Consider the following 17,436-nt stretch of genomic DNA (forward strand, 5'->3'; position numbering starts at 1 on the left):
TGGCTGAGAAGCAACCCCACACTTGAATGGTCTCAGGGTGCTTTACTGTTGATATGACACAGGACTGATGGTAGCACTCACCTTTCCTTCTCCAGACACAGGGCCGTCTTTCCCATTGGGCACAATCGGCAGGTGCCCGGGGGCCCTGTAGCCCAGGGGGGCCCGTCGGAGGCAGCAAAAAAAAAAAACTTGGGAAAAAAAAGAAGACAATACTTACCTTGCTGTCAGCTGGCGATCCGGCTCCCTCCCTGGTCTCCTCCTTCGTCGCGCTTGCAGTGCATGTCGGGTGTGACGTCATCACGCTCGCCCGACATCCATTGCGGAGCGTGACGGAGGAGGAGACTAGGGAGGGAGCCGGATCGCCAGCTGACAGCAAGGTAAGTATTGTCTTCTTTTTTTTGCCAGGTTTTTTTTTTTTTGCTGCCTCCAATGGGCCCCCCTGGGCTACAGGGCACATATATATAATATAATATTTTTTTTATTTTTTTTGTATATATAGGGGCCCCGGTGCACTGCTGTGCCCGGGGGCCCAAGATGTTCTTAAGAGGGCCCTGTCCGGACAAGCTTTTTTCCAAATGCCTCAGACATTCTAAAAGGGGATTCATTAGAGAAAATGACTTTACCCCAGTCCTCAGCAGTCCAATCCCTGTACCTTTTGCAGAATATCAGTCTGAGCTTGATGATTTTCCAGGAGAGAAGTGGCTTTTTTTGCTGGCCTTCTTGACACCAGGCCATCCTCCAAAAGTCTTCATCTCACTGTGCATGCAGATGCACTCACACTTGCCTGCTGCCATTCCTCAGCAAGCTCTGCACTGGTGCTGCCCCGATCCCACAGCTGAATCAACTTTAGGAGACAGTCCTGGCGCTTGCTGGCCATTCTTGGTCGCTCTGCCTCCTTCTTCACAACTATTGAACCTCTCTCCTTGAAATTCTTGATGATCCGATAAATGGTTGATGTAGGTGCATTCTTACTAGCAGCAATATCCTTGCCTGTGAAGCCATTTTTGTGCAAAGCAATGATGACTGCACGTGTTTCCTTGCAGATAACCATGGTTAACAGAGGAAGAACAATGATTTCATGCACCAACCTCCTTTTTAAAGCTTCTAGTCTGTTATTCTAACATATTCAGCATGACAGAGTGATCTCCAGCCTTGTCCTCGTCAACACTCTCACCTGTGTTAACGACAGAATCAGTGACCTGATGTCAACTGGTCCTTTTGTGTCAGGGCTTAAATGCAGTGGAAATGTTGTTCTTGGGGTAAAGCTCATTGTCATGGCAAAGAGGGACTTTGAAATTAATTGTAATTCATCTGATCTCTCTTTATGACATTCTGGAGTATATGCAAATTGCCATCATAAAAACTGAGGCAGCAGACATTGCGAAAAATAATATTTGTGTGATTCTCATAACCTTTGGCCATGATTGTACATATACTAAAATAGTGGACAACTTTACTGAATGAGCAATAATGACATATTGTCTTATATTGTTCAGCCGAATGCAACATACATATTATAAGTATATGTACATCATGTATAGGGAATTCACTGGTAAATTCCATTATTAGGAGTTTAAGAACACTTCTATCCCTGGGTCATAATACAGTCTTACAATCTAAAGACAACCACAATAATGCGATGGTATACCAAGTCTGCCATAAAAGTACATGTGCACACAAAGATTTTTAAAAATGTTTATTAAAACAATATATGAACCACATAAAATTGGTATTAAATTCTAACCACATATAACATGCGAACTTGCATCAGTGCCACACCGGACAAATCTCAACGTAGGTGCACCTACAAAAAATGTCCAGATGTATATTTTATACATATAGTGCAATCCAGCTACTATCAGCCATGTACTCCCATTAAGATTATATTAATCGCAGGAGGATCTTTCACCAATCAATTCCGTTGCATGAGCCACTTGTAGTGTGGAACTGTTTATAATATATAATACAGAGGAGAAAAGAACTACAGCGCTGTTAAACTGATCTTATCTCGTTCCAGGCAGAGTAAAACACAAGTCTCTTACCAGGTTCCTGGCGATGTATTAAAAAGGACCGATACCTTCATTCAATGATGGATCCTGTAGTTATGTAGTTAAATCGTTCTCCTTACTGTTGCTGAGTATATCCGGAAAACCAAAGCTCCGTAGTATGCTCTCACTGTTCCACGCTTGTAGCGAAGGAGGCGCTTGCTCTCAGCGTACTGCCAACGTCACTGTGGTGCGCACCAGTTGAACCTCCGTTACGATTTATCTCAAAGGAGTGTAAAATTTCTTCTTAAACCAGAATCCTGGTAAATCAATGGGCACTGAATTTTAAATGGCAACTGTGTTGCTACTGTGTCCTAACTGACGCGTTTCATCCCCTTAAAGGTGATTTCCTCAGAGATATGGTTAGTAGTGAACTTAGCAGTCCTTTATACACACCACAAATTACAAATGATTAACACATATTCGGGATTAACCCATTTCTCCCTGTGCACAAGTACTATACCCCTATTATCCTAGAGGATATTACAACAAACTTATATTCAGAAAAGTGATTATGACACCAAATTTACCGTTTTATATTCTAACTGTGTCTTTCCCAAAAGGGGAACTATAATCATTCCAGCACATGTAATTAATAATATAATATAAAAGTCTATAAAAACACTCCTTTTCCTATTTTTGTTTTTATTATTAATAAAACCCTATATATTATTATTAATCATTGCTTTGCTGATCTAATAATGGGCCAATGATTTTTATTCTATTCATTCGGAGAAACAATAAGTAAACATTGTTTTGACCATAAAAAAGCCCTCATTTTACACGTTATACAGCATTCAATTATATAATCGGCTCCAAAAAGAACCCACAAAAAGATATCTTGTATCAAACATTTTAGGGTATGTAACCAATGTCAATAGATTATTCATAGGCGATTGCAATCTATAATGAAGCTTTCAATCAATATCATAAACTCTCTTCTATCAAACATTTTTTTGGGGAGTATCTAACCAATGTCAAAAGATTACTTATAAACAATTAAGATCTATCATAATGCTTTCAGATAATATCATTTAACTCAAGTGACTCGTTCAGACCCATCGGCTGTAGTGTGTCTAACAAATAGATCCAGTATACTTCTTGTTTGCATAATCTCTTAAAGCGGTCCCCTCCTCTCGCTGTAGGTTTTATAAATTCTAGACCTGTAACGGATAAGCTATCTGGATTCTTCTCATGTCTCTCAAGAAAGTGTCTTGAAACACTATGGGATCTCAGACCCTTCAGAATGTTCCTTCTGTGCTCATTGAACCTTAATTTCAAAATTCTTGTCGTGCGACCTACATAATATAAGTTACAACTGCACCTTAATAAATAAACCACATAAGATGAATTGCAATTAATGAAACCTCGTATATTATGGGTTCTATCCATATCCACAGATTTTACTGAATATTCTCTATTCTTAATATAGTTGCACGTTATACAGCGTGTACCACCACATTTATAAGAGCCATTTGGAATAGATGGAAGCCAGTTCAAATGAAATTGAGTACTGTTCTTTTCTATTGCAGAAACTGTATCTGTATTCCTAACCAAAATTTGTGGTCTCAGGAAACTAGGTGCTAAGATATTTTTCAAATTATTGGCCTTTTTAAAGACCACTAATGATTTTTCTGGTAAAATGGATTTTAGGACTGAATCCTGTTTCAGAATGGAATAATTCGAGTGTAGAATTCTCTGTATCACTGCAGAGGATTCATTATATTTAGAAATAAATGCCCACTCCAAATCCTCATTATTTTTAACTTTTTTGTCCCTTCTTATTTTATTTTGTACCTTGGAATTCTCATCCAATCCCATATGTGTATTTCCTTTGTTGGGAATCAATAAGGTCCCTCTCTCCATTTTTCCCACTTCTTCAAACGCTTGTTGAACAAGTGAGGGAGGATACCCTCTATCAAGAAAATTTCTGGACATTATTTTAGCTTGTTTCAAATACATATCTTCATCGGAACAATTGCGACGTATGCACATAAATTGTCCCTTTGGTATATTCTTTTTCCATTTATGATAATGGGCACTTCTAAAATGAAGGTAATTATTACAATCTACTTGTTTAAAAAAAAGTAGAAGTAGAAATGACACCATCTTTAGCTGTTAGGGACAAATCGAGAAATTCAATGCTCGTTTTATGATATTTAGATGTAAATTTGAGGTTGTAATTATTCTGATTCATATAATCTACAAATGCCTGTGCTCTTGTTTCACCTCCTCTCCAAATAAAAAATAAATCATCGATGTAACGGCCATAGAGGACGAGGTCCGCCCCGAACTCGCCAGCCCACACATGGGACTCTTCAAAGGCTCCCACGTATAGGTTGGCGTAGCTCGGGGCGAAGCGCGTCCCCATGGCCGTCCCTCTTATCTGCAAATAATAACTTCCATCAAATAAAAAATAATTGTGTTTTAAAATAAAGGATATTGCTTCCACAAGAAATTTTTGAAGTCTATCTGATAATTCTCCATTAAGTTTTAAAGTCTCCTTAATTACCTCAATCCCTTTAGTGTGCGGAATGTTAGTGTATAAAGATTCTACATCCATTGTTAGGAATGCAAATGTTTCATCCCATCCAATGTCTTGGAGTAAACCCAATAAGTGTGAAGAGTCCCGTATATGTGACTTCATTTTAATTACTAAGGGTTGTAGATAAAAGTCCATATAACTTGAAAGGTTAACCGTTAGTGATCCAAGACTTGAGATTATAGGACGTCCTGGTGGTGATTGTAATTGTTTGTGAATCTTGGGCAAGTGATAATATATTGGTGTAATTGGGTGAGATATAAACAAAAAATTCATCTCACTCTTTGAGATTGTGCCCTCTTCCATAGCTACATCTAAAAAATCTTTAAACAGTGATTTGTGTAATTCACCCGGGTTACTTACTAACTTCTTGTAAAACACCTCATTGCTCAACTGTCTATGTGCTTCCTTTTTATATTCTATCAGGTCTATCAGGTTAAGATGAAAATGAAGTTAAGGACAAAAACAAAAAGAAGGGTTTAGTGGATCCGAAAAAAAACAATAAAAGAGTTATTTGTGTTAGAAGGAAAAAAGGAAAAAAGGGTAAACGAAAGAAAAAACTAAAAGGAACCATAGATACCAGATCTCCTGAAAGTAGGGGGGTATTCAATTTATCAAGTAAAGTATTGACGGAAGCTGAGATAGAACTTCTAAGTAAAGGGTTAAATTTTGCCCCATCATCAGGCCCTAATCTTTTCGAGCTTTTCACAGAACTAAACAGGTATATGAGGCTACTCTGTCGTAAAAAATATTTTATAAATAAAAAACTGAAAAAAGAGGGTATAGATACCATATGTCAACCTATAGTAATGGATACCGAACAAGAAACTCAGGCACTAGGTGCTCTAGAAGAATTATGGGCTCAAAATAACTGCGAGACAGATCCTCTTGTCACAATTTTTGATGTGAACCAACAAAACACAGGGGCTAGATCAAAGTTTAAAGTGAAATCTGAGTTTTTTCCAGTTCATATGAAAAGTCCACAAATGGATTGTTTTTATAAAGTAACTATGGAACAATTTAGAGATTTGTGTTCTCAACAAAGTAGACCTAGAGAAGGAAAAAGAAAAAATAATAAAGCAGGTAATATTGGAAATAAAAATAAAATGAAGAAGAGACTTGCTAATTTATCACATAAGGAACAGGAGGCCCTCAGGTTGTTACAACAAGATCCATCCCTAATTATTAAGAATGCTGATAAAGGAGGGGGGGTGGTAATACAAGACCTGATAGAATATAAAAAGGAAGCACATAGACAGTTGAGCAATGAGGTGTTTTACAAGAAGTTAGTAAGTAACCCGGGTGAATTACACAAATCACTGTTTAAAGATTTTTTAGATGTAGCTATGGAAGAGGGCACAATCTCAAAGAGTGAGATGGATTTTTTGTTTATATCTCACCCAATTACACCAATATATTATCACTTGCCCAAGATTCACAAACAATTACAAACACCACCAGGACGTCCTATAATCTCAAGTCTTGGATCACTAACGGTTAACCTTTCAAGTTATGTGGACTTTTATCTACAACCCTTAGTAATTAAAATGAAGTCACATATACGGGACTCTTCACACTTATTGGGTTTACTCCAAGACATTGGATGGGATGAAACATTTGCATTCCTAACAATGGATGTAGAATCTTTATACACTAACATTCCGCACACTAAAGGGATTGAGGTAATTCAGGAGACTTTAAAACTTAATGGAGAATTATCAGATAGACTTCAAAAATTTCTTGTGGAAGCAATATCCTTTATTTTAAAACACAGTTATTTTTTATTTGATGGAAGTTATTATTTGCAGATAAGAGGGACGGCCATGGGGACGCGCTTCGCCCCGAGCTACGCCAACCTATACGTGGGAGCCTTTGAAGAGTCCCATGTGTGGGCTGGCGAGTTCGGGGCGGACCTCGTCCTCTATGGCCGTTACATCGACGATTTATTTTTTATTTGGAGAGGAGGTGAAACAAGAGCACAGGCATTTGTAGATTATATGAATCAGAATAATTACAACCTCAAATTTACATCTAAATATCATAAAACGAGCATTGAATTTCTCGATTTCTCCCTAACAGCGAAAGATGGTGTGATTTCTACTTCTACTTTTTTTAAACAAGTAGATTGTAATAATTACCTTCATTTTAGAAGTGCCCATTATCATAAATGGAAAAAGAATATACCAAAGGGACAATTTATGCGCATACGTCGCAATTGTTCCGATGAAGATATGTATTTGCAACAAGCTAAAATAATGTCCAGAAATTTTCTTGATAGAGGGTATCCTCCCTCACTTGTTCAACAAGCGTTTGAAGAAGTGGGAAAAATGGAGAGGGACCTTATTGATTCCCAACAAAGGAAATACACATATTAGATTGGATGAGAATTCCAAGGTACAAAATAAAATAAGAAGGGACAAAAAAGTTAAAAATAATGAGGATTTGGAGTGGGCATTTACTTCTAAATATAATGAATCCTCTGCAGTGATACAGAGAATTCTACACTCTAATTATTCCATTCTGAAACAGGATTCAGTCCTAAAATCCATTTTACCAGAAAAATCATTAGTGGTCTTTAAAAAGGCCAATAATTTGAAAAATATCTTAGCACCTAGTTTCCTGAGACCACAAATTTTGGTTAGGAATACAGATACAGTTTCTGCAATAGAAAAGAACAGTACTCAATTACATTTGAACTGGCTTCCATCTATTCCAAATGGCTCTTATAAATGTGGTGGTACACGCTGTATAACGTGCAACTATATTAAGAATAGAGAATATTCAGTAAAATCTGTGGATATGGATAGAACCCATAATATACGAGGTTTCATTAATTGCAATTCATCTTATGTGGTTTATTTATTAAGGTGCAGTTGTAACTTATATTATGTAGGTCGCACGACAAGAATTTTGAAATTAAGGTTCAATGAGCACAGAAGGAACATTCTGAAGGGTCTGAGATCCCATAGTGTTTCAAGACACTTTCTTGAGAGACATGAGAAGAATCCAGATAGCTTATCCGTTACAGGTCTAGAATTTATAAAACCTACAGCGAGAGGAGGGGACCGCTTTAAGAGATTATGCAAACAAGAAGTATACTGGATCTATTTGTTAGACACACTACAGCCGATGGGTCTGAACGAGTCACTTGAGTTAAATGATATTATCTGAAAGCATTATGATAGATCTTAGTTGTTTATGAGTAATCTTTTGACATTGGTTAGATACTCCCCAAAAAAATGTTTGATAGAAGAGAGTTTATGATATTGATTGAAAGCTTCATTATAGATTGCAATCGCCTATGAATAATCTATTGACATTGGTTACATACCCTAAAATGTTTGATACAAGATATCTTTTTGTGGGTTCTTTTTGGAGCCGATTATATAATTGAATGCTGTATAACGTGTAAAATGAGGGCTTTTTTATGGTCAAAACAATGTTTATTTATTGTTTCTCCGAATGAATAGATTAAAAATCATTGGCCCATTATTAGATCAGCAAAGCAATGATTAATATTAATATATAGGGTTTTATTAATAATAAAAACAAAAATAGGAAAAGGAGTGTTTTTATAGACTTTTATATTATATTATTAATTACATGTGCTGGAATGATTATAGTTCCCCTTTTGGGAAAGACACAGTTAGAATATAAAACGGTAAATTTGGTGTCATAATCACTTTTCTGAATATAAGTTTGTTGTAATATCCTCTAGGATAATAGGGGTATAGTACTTGTGCACAGGGAGAAATGGGTTAATCCCGAATATGTGTTAATCATTTGTAATTTGTGGTGTGTATAAAGGACTGCTAAGTTCACTACTAACCATATCTCTGAGGAAATCACCTTTAAGGGGATGAAACGCGTCAGTTAGGACACAGTAGCAACACAGTTGCCATTTAAAATTCAGTGCCCATTGATTTACCAGGATTCTGGTTTAAGAAGAAATTTTACACTCCTTTGAGATAAATCGTAACGGAGGTTCAACTGGTGCGCACCACAGTGACGTTGGCAGTACGCTGAGAGCAAGCGCCTCCTTCGCTACAAGCGTGGAACAGTGAGAGCATACTACGGAGCTTTGGCTTTCCGGATATACTCAGCAACAGTAAGGAGAACGATTTAACTACAGGATCCATCATTGAATGAAGGTATCGGTCCTTTTTAATACATCGCCAGGAACCTGGTAAGAGACTTGTGTTTTACTCTGCCTGGAACGAGATGAGATCCGTTTAACAGCGCTGTAGTTCTTTTCTCCTCTGTATTATATATTATAAACAGTTCCACACTACAAGTGGCTCATGCAACGGAATTGATTGGTGAAAGATCCTCCTGCGATTAATATAATCTTAATGGGAGTACATGGCTGATAGTAGCTGGATTGCACTATATGTATAAAATATACATCTGGACATTTTTTGTAGGTGCACCTACGTTGAGATTTGTCCGGTGTGGCACTGATGCAAGTTCGCATGTTATATGTGGTTAGAATTTAATACCAATTTTATGTGGTTCATATATTGTTTTAATAAATATTTTTAAAAATCTTTGTGTGCACATGTACTTTTATGGCAGACTTGGTATACCATCGCATTATTGTGGTTGTTTATATATATATTTTTGGGGTGCAGATCCCCAGCGTTGGTACCTAGTCTGAGCAGTCTATCTCAGTACCGGATAAATATTTACTATCTAGAGAGTGTGTTGGATACTGACTTATAATTCTGTTCCAGAATTAATATTATATGTTCAAGATGATAAAGACTATTCACAGTTCCATGAGATCTACGTTTTCTTACATGGCCCTCGTGGTACAAAGAAATATTCTACCACCATTGCCCACTATCATGCCACACTAGATGGTCATAGACCTAATAGTGCCCCAACCATATGAATCAGTTATAACTGTTTTATTGTGGTGGTAGAAGGGGTTCTTGAGGCTTAGTAAATATGAATGTTCTTGCTGTAGAGGTGGCACAAGGGAATGTACGCTGTAAGTTTAGTCTCAGTCTCAGAAGGATCATGTTTTCTTCCTTGAAGTGTTTCCAATTTGCTCTGTAAGGTACAGAAACACCCGTCACTAGAACACCCCGTTAGGGTCACAGATGCCACTGAGCAAAAGTCCGAACTAGAGATGATCAACTTTTTTTAAACTGGCTCTAGAAACCTCTCAGACTTTAGACTAAACCATTTGTGGTAGATACAAGCGTGGAGGACCAGATGGAACATATTGGAGCTGGATCACACATTGATGGTTACATTTTATATTACATTTCATTTTAAAACTTCAAACACAAGTTCAAATTTCATATTCAAGGCATAACAGGAACTTTTAAAGACATCCAAGGCTGCACAGATACCTCAGGCCCAAAGTTATGGACAAATTTTTAAAAAGTTCCAGGTAATCAAGTTTGATTGATTCAAACAAATTTAAAGTTTGTAAATAGTTTGATTGTCTCTGGTTGGAACAGAGGCAGATTTTGAACCAACCTCTGCAGCCACAGAATGACGGTGCAGAGGAATTATTGCCCCTGTACATCTAATCCACAATATCAACACTATTTACAACAAGAACATTATACACATCTCTCAGACATCACAACACTGTCCTAACAGTGTGACTATTGTTATATACACTATAATACTGTAATATGATATATTACTTCTCACTAGACATGTTTGTTGGAACATTTTACATATAGAGCTGGTTAATATGTTTCATATATGGATGGTTACGTCCATACACATTAGTATAAGTGTTAGCACACAGGAAGATTTATAGCTGAATGTAGCACTTTTACCAGGTTATTTTAATTCCAGCTGTTCCTCTCATGTGTCCTAATATATTTATATCCAGGCTTTCCCCAGACACAACTTTTGCACCCCTAGATCCAAGATGTAAATGAAGACCTCACTGTCGTACAATTACACCACACGTGTTACTAACATGATTACCTGACGCACTGTACATTATCTTAGTAATCTTATACTGTGTTATTATTATGTAGTAAAATACACTGTCTAATACCAAAACAATGTGTTTTTCTCTCTTTATATCATTTCATAGCAGTTAGAAATGTTGCCCTTGGAGGCCGTGCGACACAGTCATCTGTATATTTTGAATAGGATATTGGATATTTGGCTCTGGCTGCGAATGCTATCGATGGAAACCAGGATTCCAAATATTATCAAGGATCGTGTTTTCACTCAAACCATGAGCTCTCTCCCTGGTGGAGGGTGGATTTACTGAGGTCCCACAAGATTAAGTATATAACAATCACAAACAGAGGTGACTGCTATGGAGCACGACTGGATGGAGCAGAAATTCTTATTGGGAACTCATTGGCAAATAATGGAAATGACAATCCAAGGTGATGACACATTATACACACAGATGTAACATAGGTTTTTCAGGAAATTACCACTAATAAAGCAATTTATCAGGAGAGAATTGTTGGTAGCGAAGATCCAATAATATTCACTTACAAAATTACACTTATGTTGACTACTTCCAGGAGACCTGTTCCAGGGTCTAGCTCCCCTTAAACCTGAAATCAGCTCCCTCCGCACTTCATTCAGTCTCTGTACTTCCTGTGACTCCCAGGAGGCTTTGCATCTCCTGGAATCATTTGACTCCAGATGGTATATTTACTAAACTGGGGGTTTGAAAAAGAAAAGCCTATTGCAACCAATCAGATTCTAGTTGTCATTTTGTAGAATGTTTTAAATAAATGATAACTAGAATCTGATTGGTTGCTATAGGCAACATCTCCACTTTTTCAATACCACAGTTTTTCAAATATACCCTCAGGAGTCTCCATTGCATGTCTCCACCAGTGGCAATGTACTGCAGCTGTCGACTTGGGCTGCAGTGCTAAATGCCACTGTTTGGTTCAGGGGCAGCTTCTGCAGCCCCTCAATTGGACCACTAAGGATGGGGAACAACATCGCTCTGGTTACCATGTATGGAAACCTAAGCGGTGCATAAATACCACAAGAGGATCCCCCCGATCCTCACTGGACCACCAGGTCAAGGTAAAATACATTTTTATGAAATACATTCTGAAACCACATTTAGAAAGAACGTTCTATATTTGTACATTTCTTTTTAAGCACATTTTGACCTCAGTGCACAGTGCCAGGATTTAACCCCTTGGACATAGTAGTGATGGACATTAACCCTCCTGGTGCTGCATCGTCGGTCCTTTGTGTAAACATGCTGACAGTACATGGAGGACACGGCCACAGTATGAAATAATTGAGAATTGTCTAAAGCTGATGTATTAGGTAATTAGATACAATCATGTTATATCAGCACCAGTGTTTTTACATAGATGATGCATTATTTTAGTTTTAAATAACACAATTGTCACAATTAGGTCCCATAAACCGACCTATGAATCATTTACAGTTGTAGTAATTTTCCATTTCCTATGCAGGTGTGCGCGGATTACATCTATCCCAACCGGAGCTTCTGAGACCTTCCAGTGCCATGACATGGTGGGCCAGTACGTGAACGTCATTATACGGGGGAGACAAGAACATCTCCACTTCTGTGAATTACAGGTCTATGGAATTCCTACATCTGAGGGTAATTATTCTGCCCGTTATTAAAATCATATTAACTGATTAATGACAATAATATAATATTACATAGAAATGATACTGGGAGATTTGCTGTCATAGGGCTCCATTCATCAAACTACAAAAATCAATAAATATTCCAGTTTAGACCACAACATTTATCTTATTGCATACTTTGGGTAAAAATAACATATTAAGGTTCACAATATTGAATTTAATATAACTACATACATAGACAAAAGAACTTTGCAGTTTAACATGTCCCATTAAGGATCCTTATACTTACACGCTACCTATAATTTAAGAAAACTGTTGAAACTCTTCCATTCAAGCTCCAAAAAGCAACAAAGTTATGACCATTAGGACAGAAGCCTTAATAGACGCTGTGATGATACCAGGGTGTACTTGGTGACCCTGGTATCTAGGATGATACTGAGGATACCCTGGGTCCCGCCCAGCTGTTGTTCCCATCTCTCGCAGAGTTTCAATAAACTAAAACAAATTGCCTTCTGGCCAAACTTTAGCAACACTTTTCCTGACCATGCCAGAAGTACGCTCTTGTATGCCCAGATGTAGCTCTGCTTCTTAAGAACAGGCTGTTAATACACTCTTCCTGGCCAAGCTGTGAAGTTAGGTCTTCTGACCAAGCTATATGCACACGTCCCCCGGGCCACACAGTAAATACGCTTCTCCTGGCCAGGCTGCAAATATGAGAGAAGCTGCACAAGACTTATGATGGATCTGGAGAGAGACGATACTCTACACCAAACTCGGCATGAGGGGGGGTTGGCGCGACAGCTACAGGCAGCCAATCGCTAGGCTGCCTGTTGCTGTATGGGGTCCCAGAGTATTATGCAGCAGACATGAAGTCTCACATCACTTCCTGTCTGCCTGATGTGAGGAGCGACGCCAGTCAGAGCAGCTAAAGGTAAGTGAGCAGGGATGGGGAGGAGCTGCCTATCCTTAACTATAGGGGGATGTCTATTCTAAACTATAGAGGGAGCTGCCTTTCCTAAACTATAGGGGGGCTGTCTCTTCTAAACTATAGGGGGGCTGCCTATTCTAAACTATAGGGGGGCTGTCTCTTCTAAACTATAGGGGTGCTGTCTCTTCTAAACTATAGGGGGATGCCTATTCTAAACTATAGGGGGGCTGCCTATTCTAAACTATAGGGGGGCTGCCTATTCTAAACTATAGGGGGGCTGCCTATTCTAAACTATAGGGGGGCTGCCTATTCTAAACTATAGGGGGGCTGTCTCTTCTAAACTATAGGGGGGCTGTGTCTTCTAAACTATAGGGGGGATGCCTATTCTAAACTATAGGGGGGCTGCCTATTCTAAACTATAGGGGGCTGTTTATACTAAACTATAGGGGGAGCTGTCTATCTTAAACTATGGGAGGGGAGCTGCCTATTCTAAACTATAGGGGGGCTGCCTATTCTAAAGTATGGGTGGGGGGCTGTCTATAGTAAACTATAGGGGGGCTGCCTATTTTAAACTATGGAGGGGGGCTGTCTATACTAAACTATGGGAGGGGGGCTGTCTATACTAAACTATAGGGGGAGCTGTCTATCTTAAACTATAGGGGGGCTGTCTATTCTAAACTATGGGAGGGGGGCTGTCTATACTAAACTATAGGGGGGCTGCCTATTCTAAACTATAGTGGGCTGCCAATTCTAAACTATGGGACGGGCTGCCTATTCTAAACTATGGAAGGGGGGCTGTCTAGTATAGAATAGTTTAGAATAGGCAGCCCATTATAGTTTAGTATAAACTATAGGGGGGGCAGCTTATTCTAAACTATAGGGAGGGGGCCTGTCCATACTAAACTATAGGGGTCTGTCTATACAAAACTTTTGGGAGTGCTGCCTATTCTAAACTATTGGGTGGCTGCCTATTCGAAACTATAGGGGGGTTGCCTATTCTAAGCTACAGGGGGGTTGCCTGTCTTAAACTATGGGGGGGTTGTCTATACTAAACTAAAGGGAGGGGGGCAGTTTATATTAAACTATATAGATGGGGGCTGTCTATACTAAATAGGGAGGGGGCTGTCTATACTAAACTATAGGGATGTGGGGCTGTCTATACTAATCTATAAGAAGGGAGGTGGTGGCAATCATACAAATCTATAGGGAGGGAGGTTGGGGGGCTGTCATACAAAACTATAGGGAGGGAGGTGTCATACAAAACTATAGGGAGGAAGAGGGGGGCTGCTATACAAAACTATAGGGGGGCTGTCACACAAAACTATAGGGAGGGGGCTGCTATACAAAACTATAGGGAGGGAGGGGCCTGCTATAATGTGTGAGGGAAAAGGGGTGTATGTTGCTATAAGGTGTGAGGGAGTGAGGGGATCTTAATATATTGTGTGATATGAGGGAAGGGAGGAGGCTGTCCTAATAGCACTTCGGTGGGAGGTAAGCTATTAATATAATGGTGCAGATTAGGTGGGGGGATACTTATTTAATGGGTGCTATTTTATTTGTGGGATGATGGTGAGGTAATTTTAATTTATTGGCATGGCCTATTAAATTAAGATGGGCTGACAGTACCTTTAAATTAATGCTGTGGTGGTTTGGGGCTATTAATTTATTGTGGGGCTGAGTTTAGGGAGGAGGGCTATTTATTCAATTTGTATATTAATTATTTAATGCTGGGGATGGTTGTGGGAAGTGCTTATATTAAACTTAAATGCTATTTATTTATTGCTGGGGCTGTTTGGAGGGAGGGAAATTGTTTTATTAATTAAATGGGAATACTATTACTTTTTTTGTCAGGGCTGGTTGGAGGGAAATAGATCTATTTATCAAATGTGAGTACTATTATTTTAATGTCGGGACTGGAGTGAGGCCTAATTATTAATCCTGGGTGCTATTGATTTAATGCCGGGGCTGGTTGAAGTGCTCTAAACTTCATTTACACATTTTTTTCCATACTGCCTCCAACATTCCAGGATCCAGACAAGCAGCAACTGATCTAAAGACACCAGCAGCCACAGGTGGTGAAAGTGACAAGAACAGGTAGGAGAGAGAGGACAGTCTGCCAACTGTCCTGAATCCGATGGGGCAGTCTTGAATTGGGTGACTGTCTCACTTAGTCAGGGTTTGGTCTGACTACAAGGACAGTTGGGAGGTATGTCCTGCCTCACACTGTACTGCTGGTGAAGGCAGAGCTGCGTGCATCTAACAGTTGATCACACAGTATTACCTGTGTATTTGTATAAAATGTATCTAATATGATAACTCTCCTGTCTTAAGTGCCCCGGGCCCCCCAGAGCCTTATGCCAGCTCTAGTGATACTTTAGTGGTTCTTGTATTGATTCCATTGTCTGTCTTCTACCTTGCACTGGTCCCGTTCTCAGATCACTTTGTAGAACATATGACCCCATTGCACTGACAATATCATTAATCCTTCCTCCTTTGCACTTATTATATCGCCAGCAAACCCTTGGAATAGTTCTCCCCTTCACTTATACCATTGTCTGCCAACCCTCCCTGCACTATTATTAATTCAAACCACCACCAATCACTGGGCACATTTAGGGCTCATACACAATTATTACAAAAGAAGTGTTTTCTTGCAGATTCTTGCAAAATTTCAGCTTTGTGGTGATCGCACTTGAAAGCCATTTATTATAAGCATTATTTTTAATGCCTTTTTTTAAATACACAGTGCACATATTAATATATTATATAGAGAGAGGTTTGACTGGTAGCTTACATCTCAGAACATCAGGGAAAGATGTAACTCTGCGGTGAGGTGCTCACATGCTGCTCTGGCAGACTGATCAAATATAATTGCGCCGACATGTTTTGTAATAGTTAAACATATTAAACAAAGTCAGATATGTTTCTATGAAGGGGATTTTGGAAGTATGTGTTAGTAGGTAACTATACAAGTTTGAGCACAGAGGTATAAACCAGTCGTACATCATCCAAAAAGATTCATGTATTTTTATAGCACAGGACTGGCAGCTTTTTCCCTGCATTGCTTTAGAGATGACCCACTGAGTATTAAGTCATAACATAATTTTGGTTTCCTAAATGTTACTACAACCAAATACCAGAAGTTCTAGTAGTTCTAAATCCCGCCTACTTTTGTGCTGGCCCCACGTCCAGTTGACTTGGTCCCACCCACATGAGGCAAATATAAGAATTTTTTCCAGGGCCACTTTAACTTCCCACTCCGCTCCTGTTTGCATGGTTCTCTGAGGCCTTGGGGAAAACCAACTTGAAGGACACTGGATTAGGTATTCGTAGGATTTAGAGGGGTCCGATATATATCGGAGGGCGAATTTCATGCTTGTGACCTGGGGGCAGAGAGTTTCAGTGGATAACCTTATATTGTCACTGCAAAAAGGTATTCTCCCTGGCGCAGTACATATAGTGGCTGTAGAGGTAAGTGCAAGGTGTAATCATAAGTATGACAAAAACAATGTTAATTCACAGTATATGGTAAAATATTAACAACCTCAATAACAGGTCTGGACCAAATGTATCAAAAACAATGGATATATATAATGTAACGTGCTGGATTACAGCCAGGATGTGTCAACAGCAACAATAGTCTCGAGTAAAAAACCTTTATGCATTTACCCTTCAGGGTAGCGGCCACCTCCATCCACTCTTCTCCCATAGGCAGCACAATACATAATCATTCTAGAGGGAAACAAGGACTTCTCCACCTTTCATTTCTAGATATCGTTACTACCAGGATGATGATTGTGAACACAGCACCAGCTAGCACTGACACAGCCAGAGAAGAGAGAGGTGTAGCGGAGTACAAGTTACTACCTGATTTCACTGCAAGTACTAACCAGGATATGATCAACTGGCCCTTAATGCGGTGGGCGGAGCAGTACAGGTAGTAACACACAAGGACGTATGACTAGCAGGTAACTAAATGATCAGAAAGATGCAGATAACACCAACCAGAATCAGCAGGGAGGGAATAGTCAAGGAAAGAAACAAAGGTCATAATTTATTTATATAGCACCAACAATTCCGAAGCGCTGTACAGAGGATATTTGTCATTCACATCCGTCGCTGCCGCATTGGAAATTACAGTCTAAATCCCTTACTACACACACACTAGAGCTAATTTTGTTAGTAGCCAATTATCCTAACAGCCCCCTTTGTTGTTAATTTATTCAGAGCCATTACAGTTTAAACATTAGTTCAGGGCACTGATGGGATGAGGAACCTTATGGTTATTTAGAGATCCCCAAACCCAAAACCATGGTTGAATATCAGAAAGGTTTCAGATC

At 39.0% G+C, this 17,436-nt stretch overlaps 1 protein-coding gene and 1 long non-coding RNA gene across 2 annotated transcripts in view; both read left to right on the forward strand.

The window, feature by feature from the left end:
- LOC142143301 (uncharacterized) overlaps positions 1-17,436 on the forward strand; it is a 195,074-nt gene that overhangs the window by 21,747 nt on the left and 155,891 nt on the right. The gene's annotated exons all lie outside the window — the stretch shown is intronic.
- The window catches only part of LOC142143276 (uncharacterized), a 152,990-nt gene continuing 141,964 nt past the window's right edge, over positions 6,411-17,436 (forward strand). The window contains exons 1-3 of the mRNA XM_075200986.1: positions 6,411-6,473; positions 10,714-10,958; positions 12,027-12,178. Of these exons, the coding sequence (XP_075057087.1) occupies positions 6,411-6,473; positions 10,714-10,958; positions 12,027-12,178 (460 nt within the window). The remainder of the gene's footprint in view (positions 6,474-10,713; positions 10,959-12,026; positions 12,179-17,436) is intronic.

This window comes from Mixophyes fleayi, chromosome 3 (genome assembly GCF_038048845.1).
Source record: "Mixophyes fleayi isolate aMixFle1 chromosome 3, aMixFle1.hap1, whole genome shotgun sequence".
Taxonomy (NCBI): Eukaryota; Metazoa; Chordata; class Amphibia; order Anura; family Limnodynastidae; genus Mixophyes; species Mixophyes fleayi.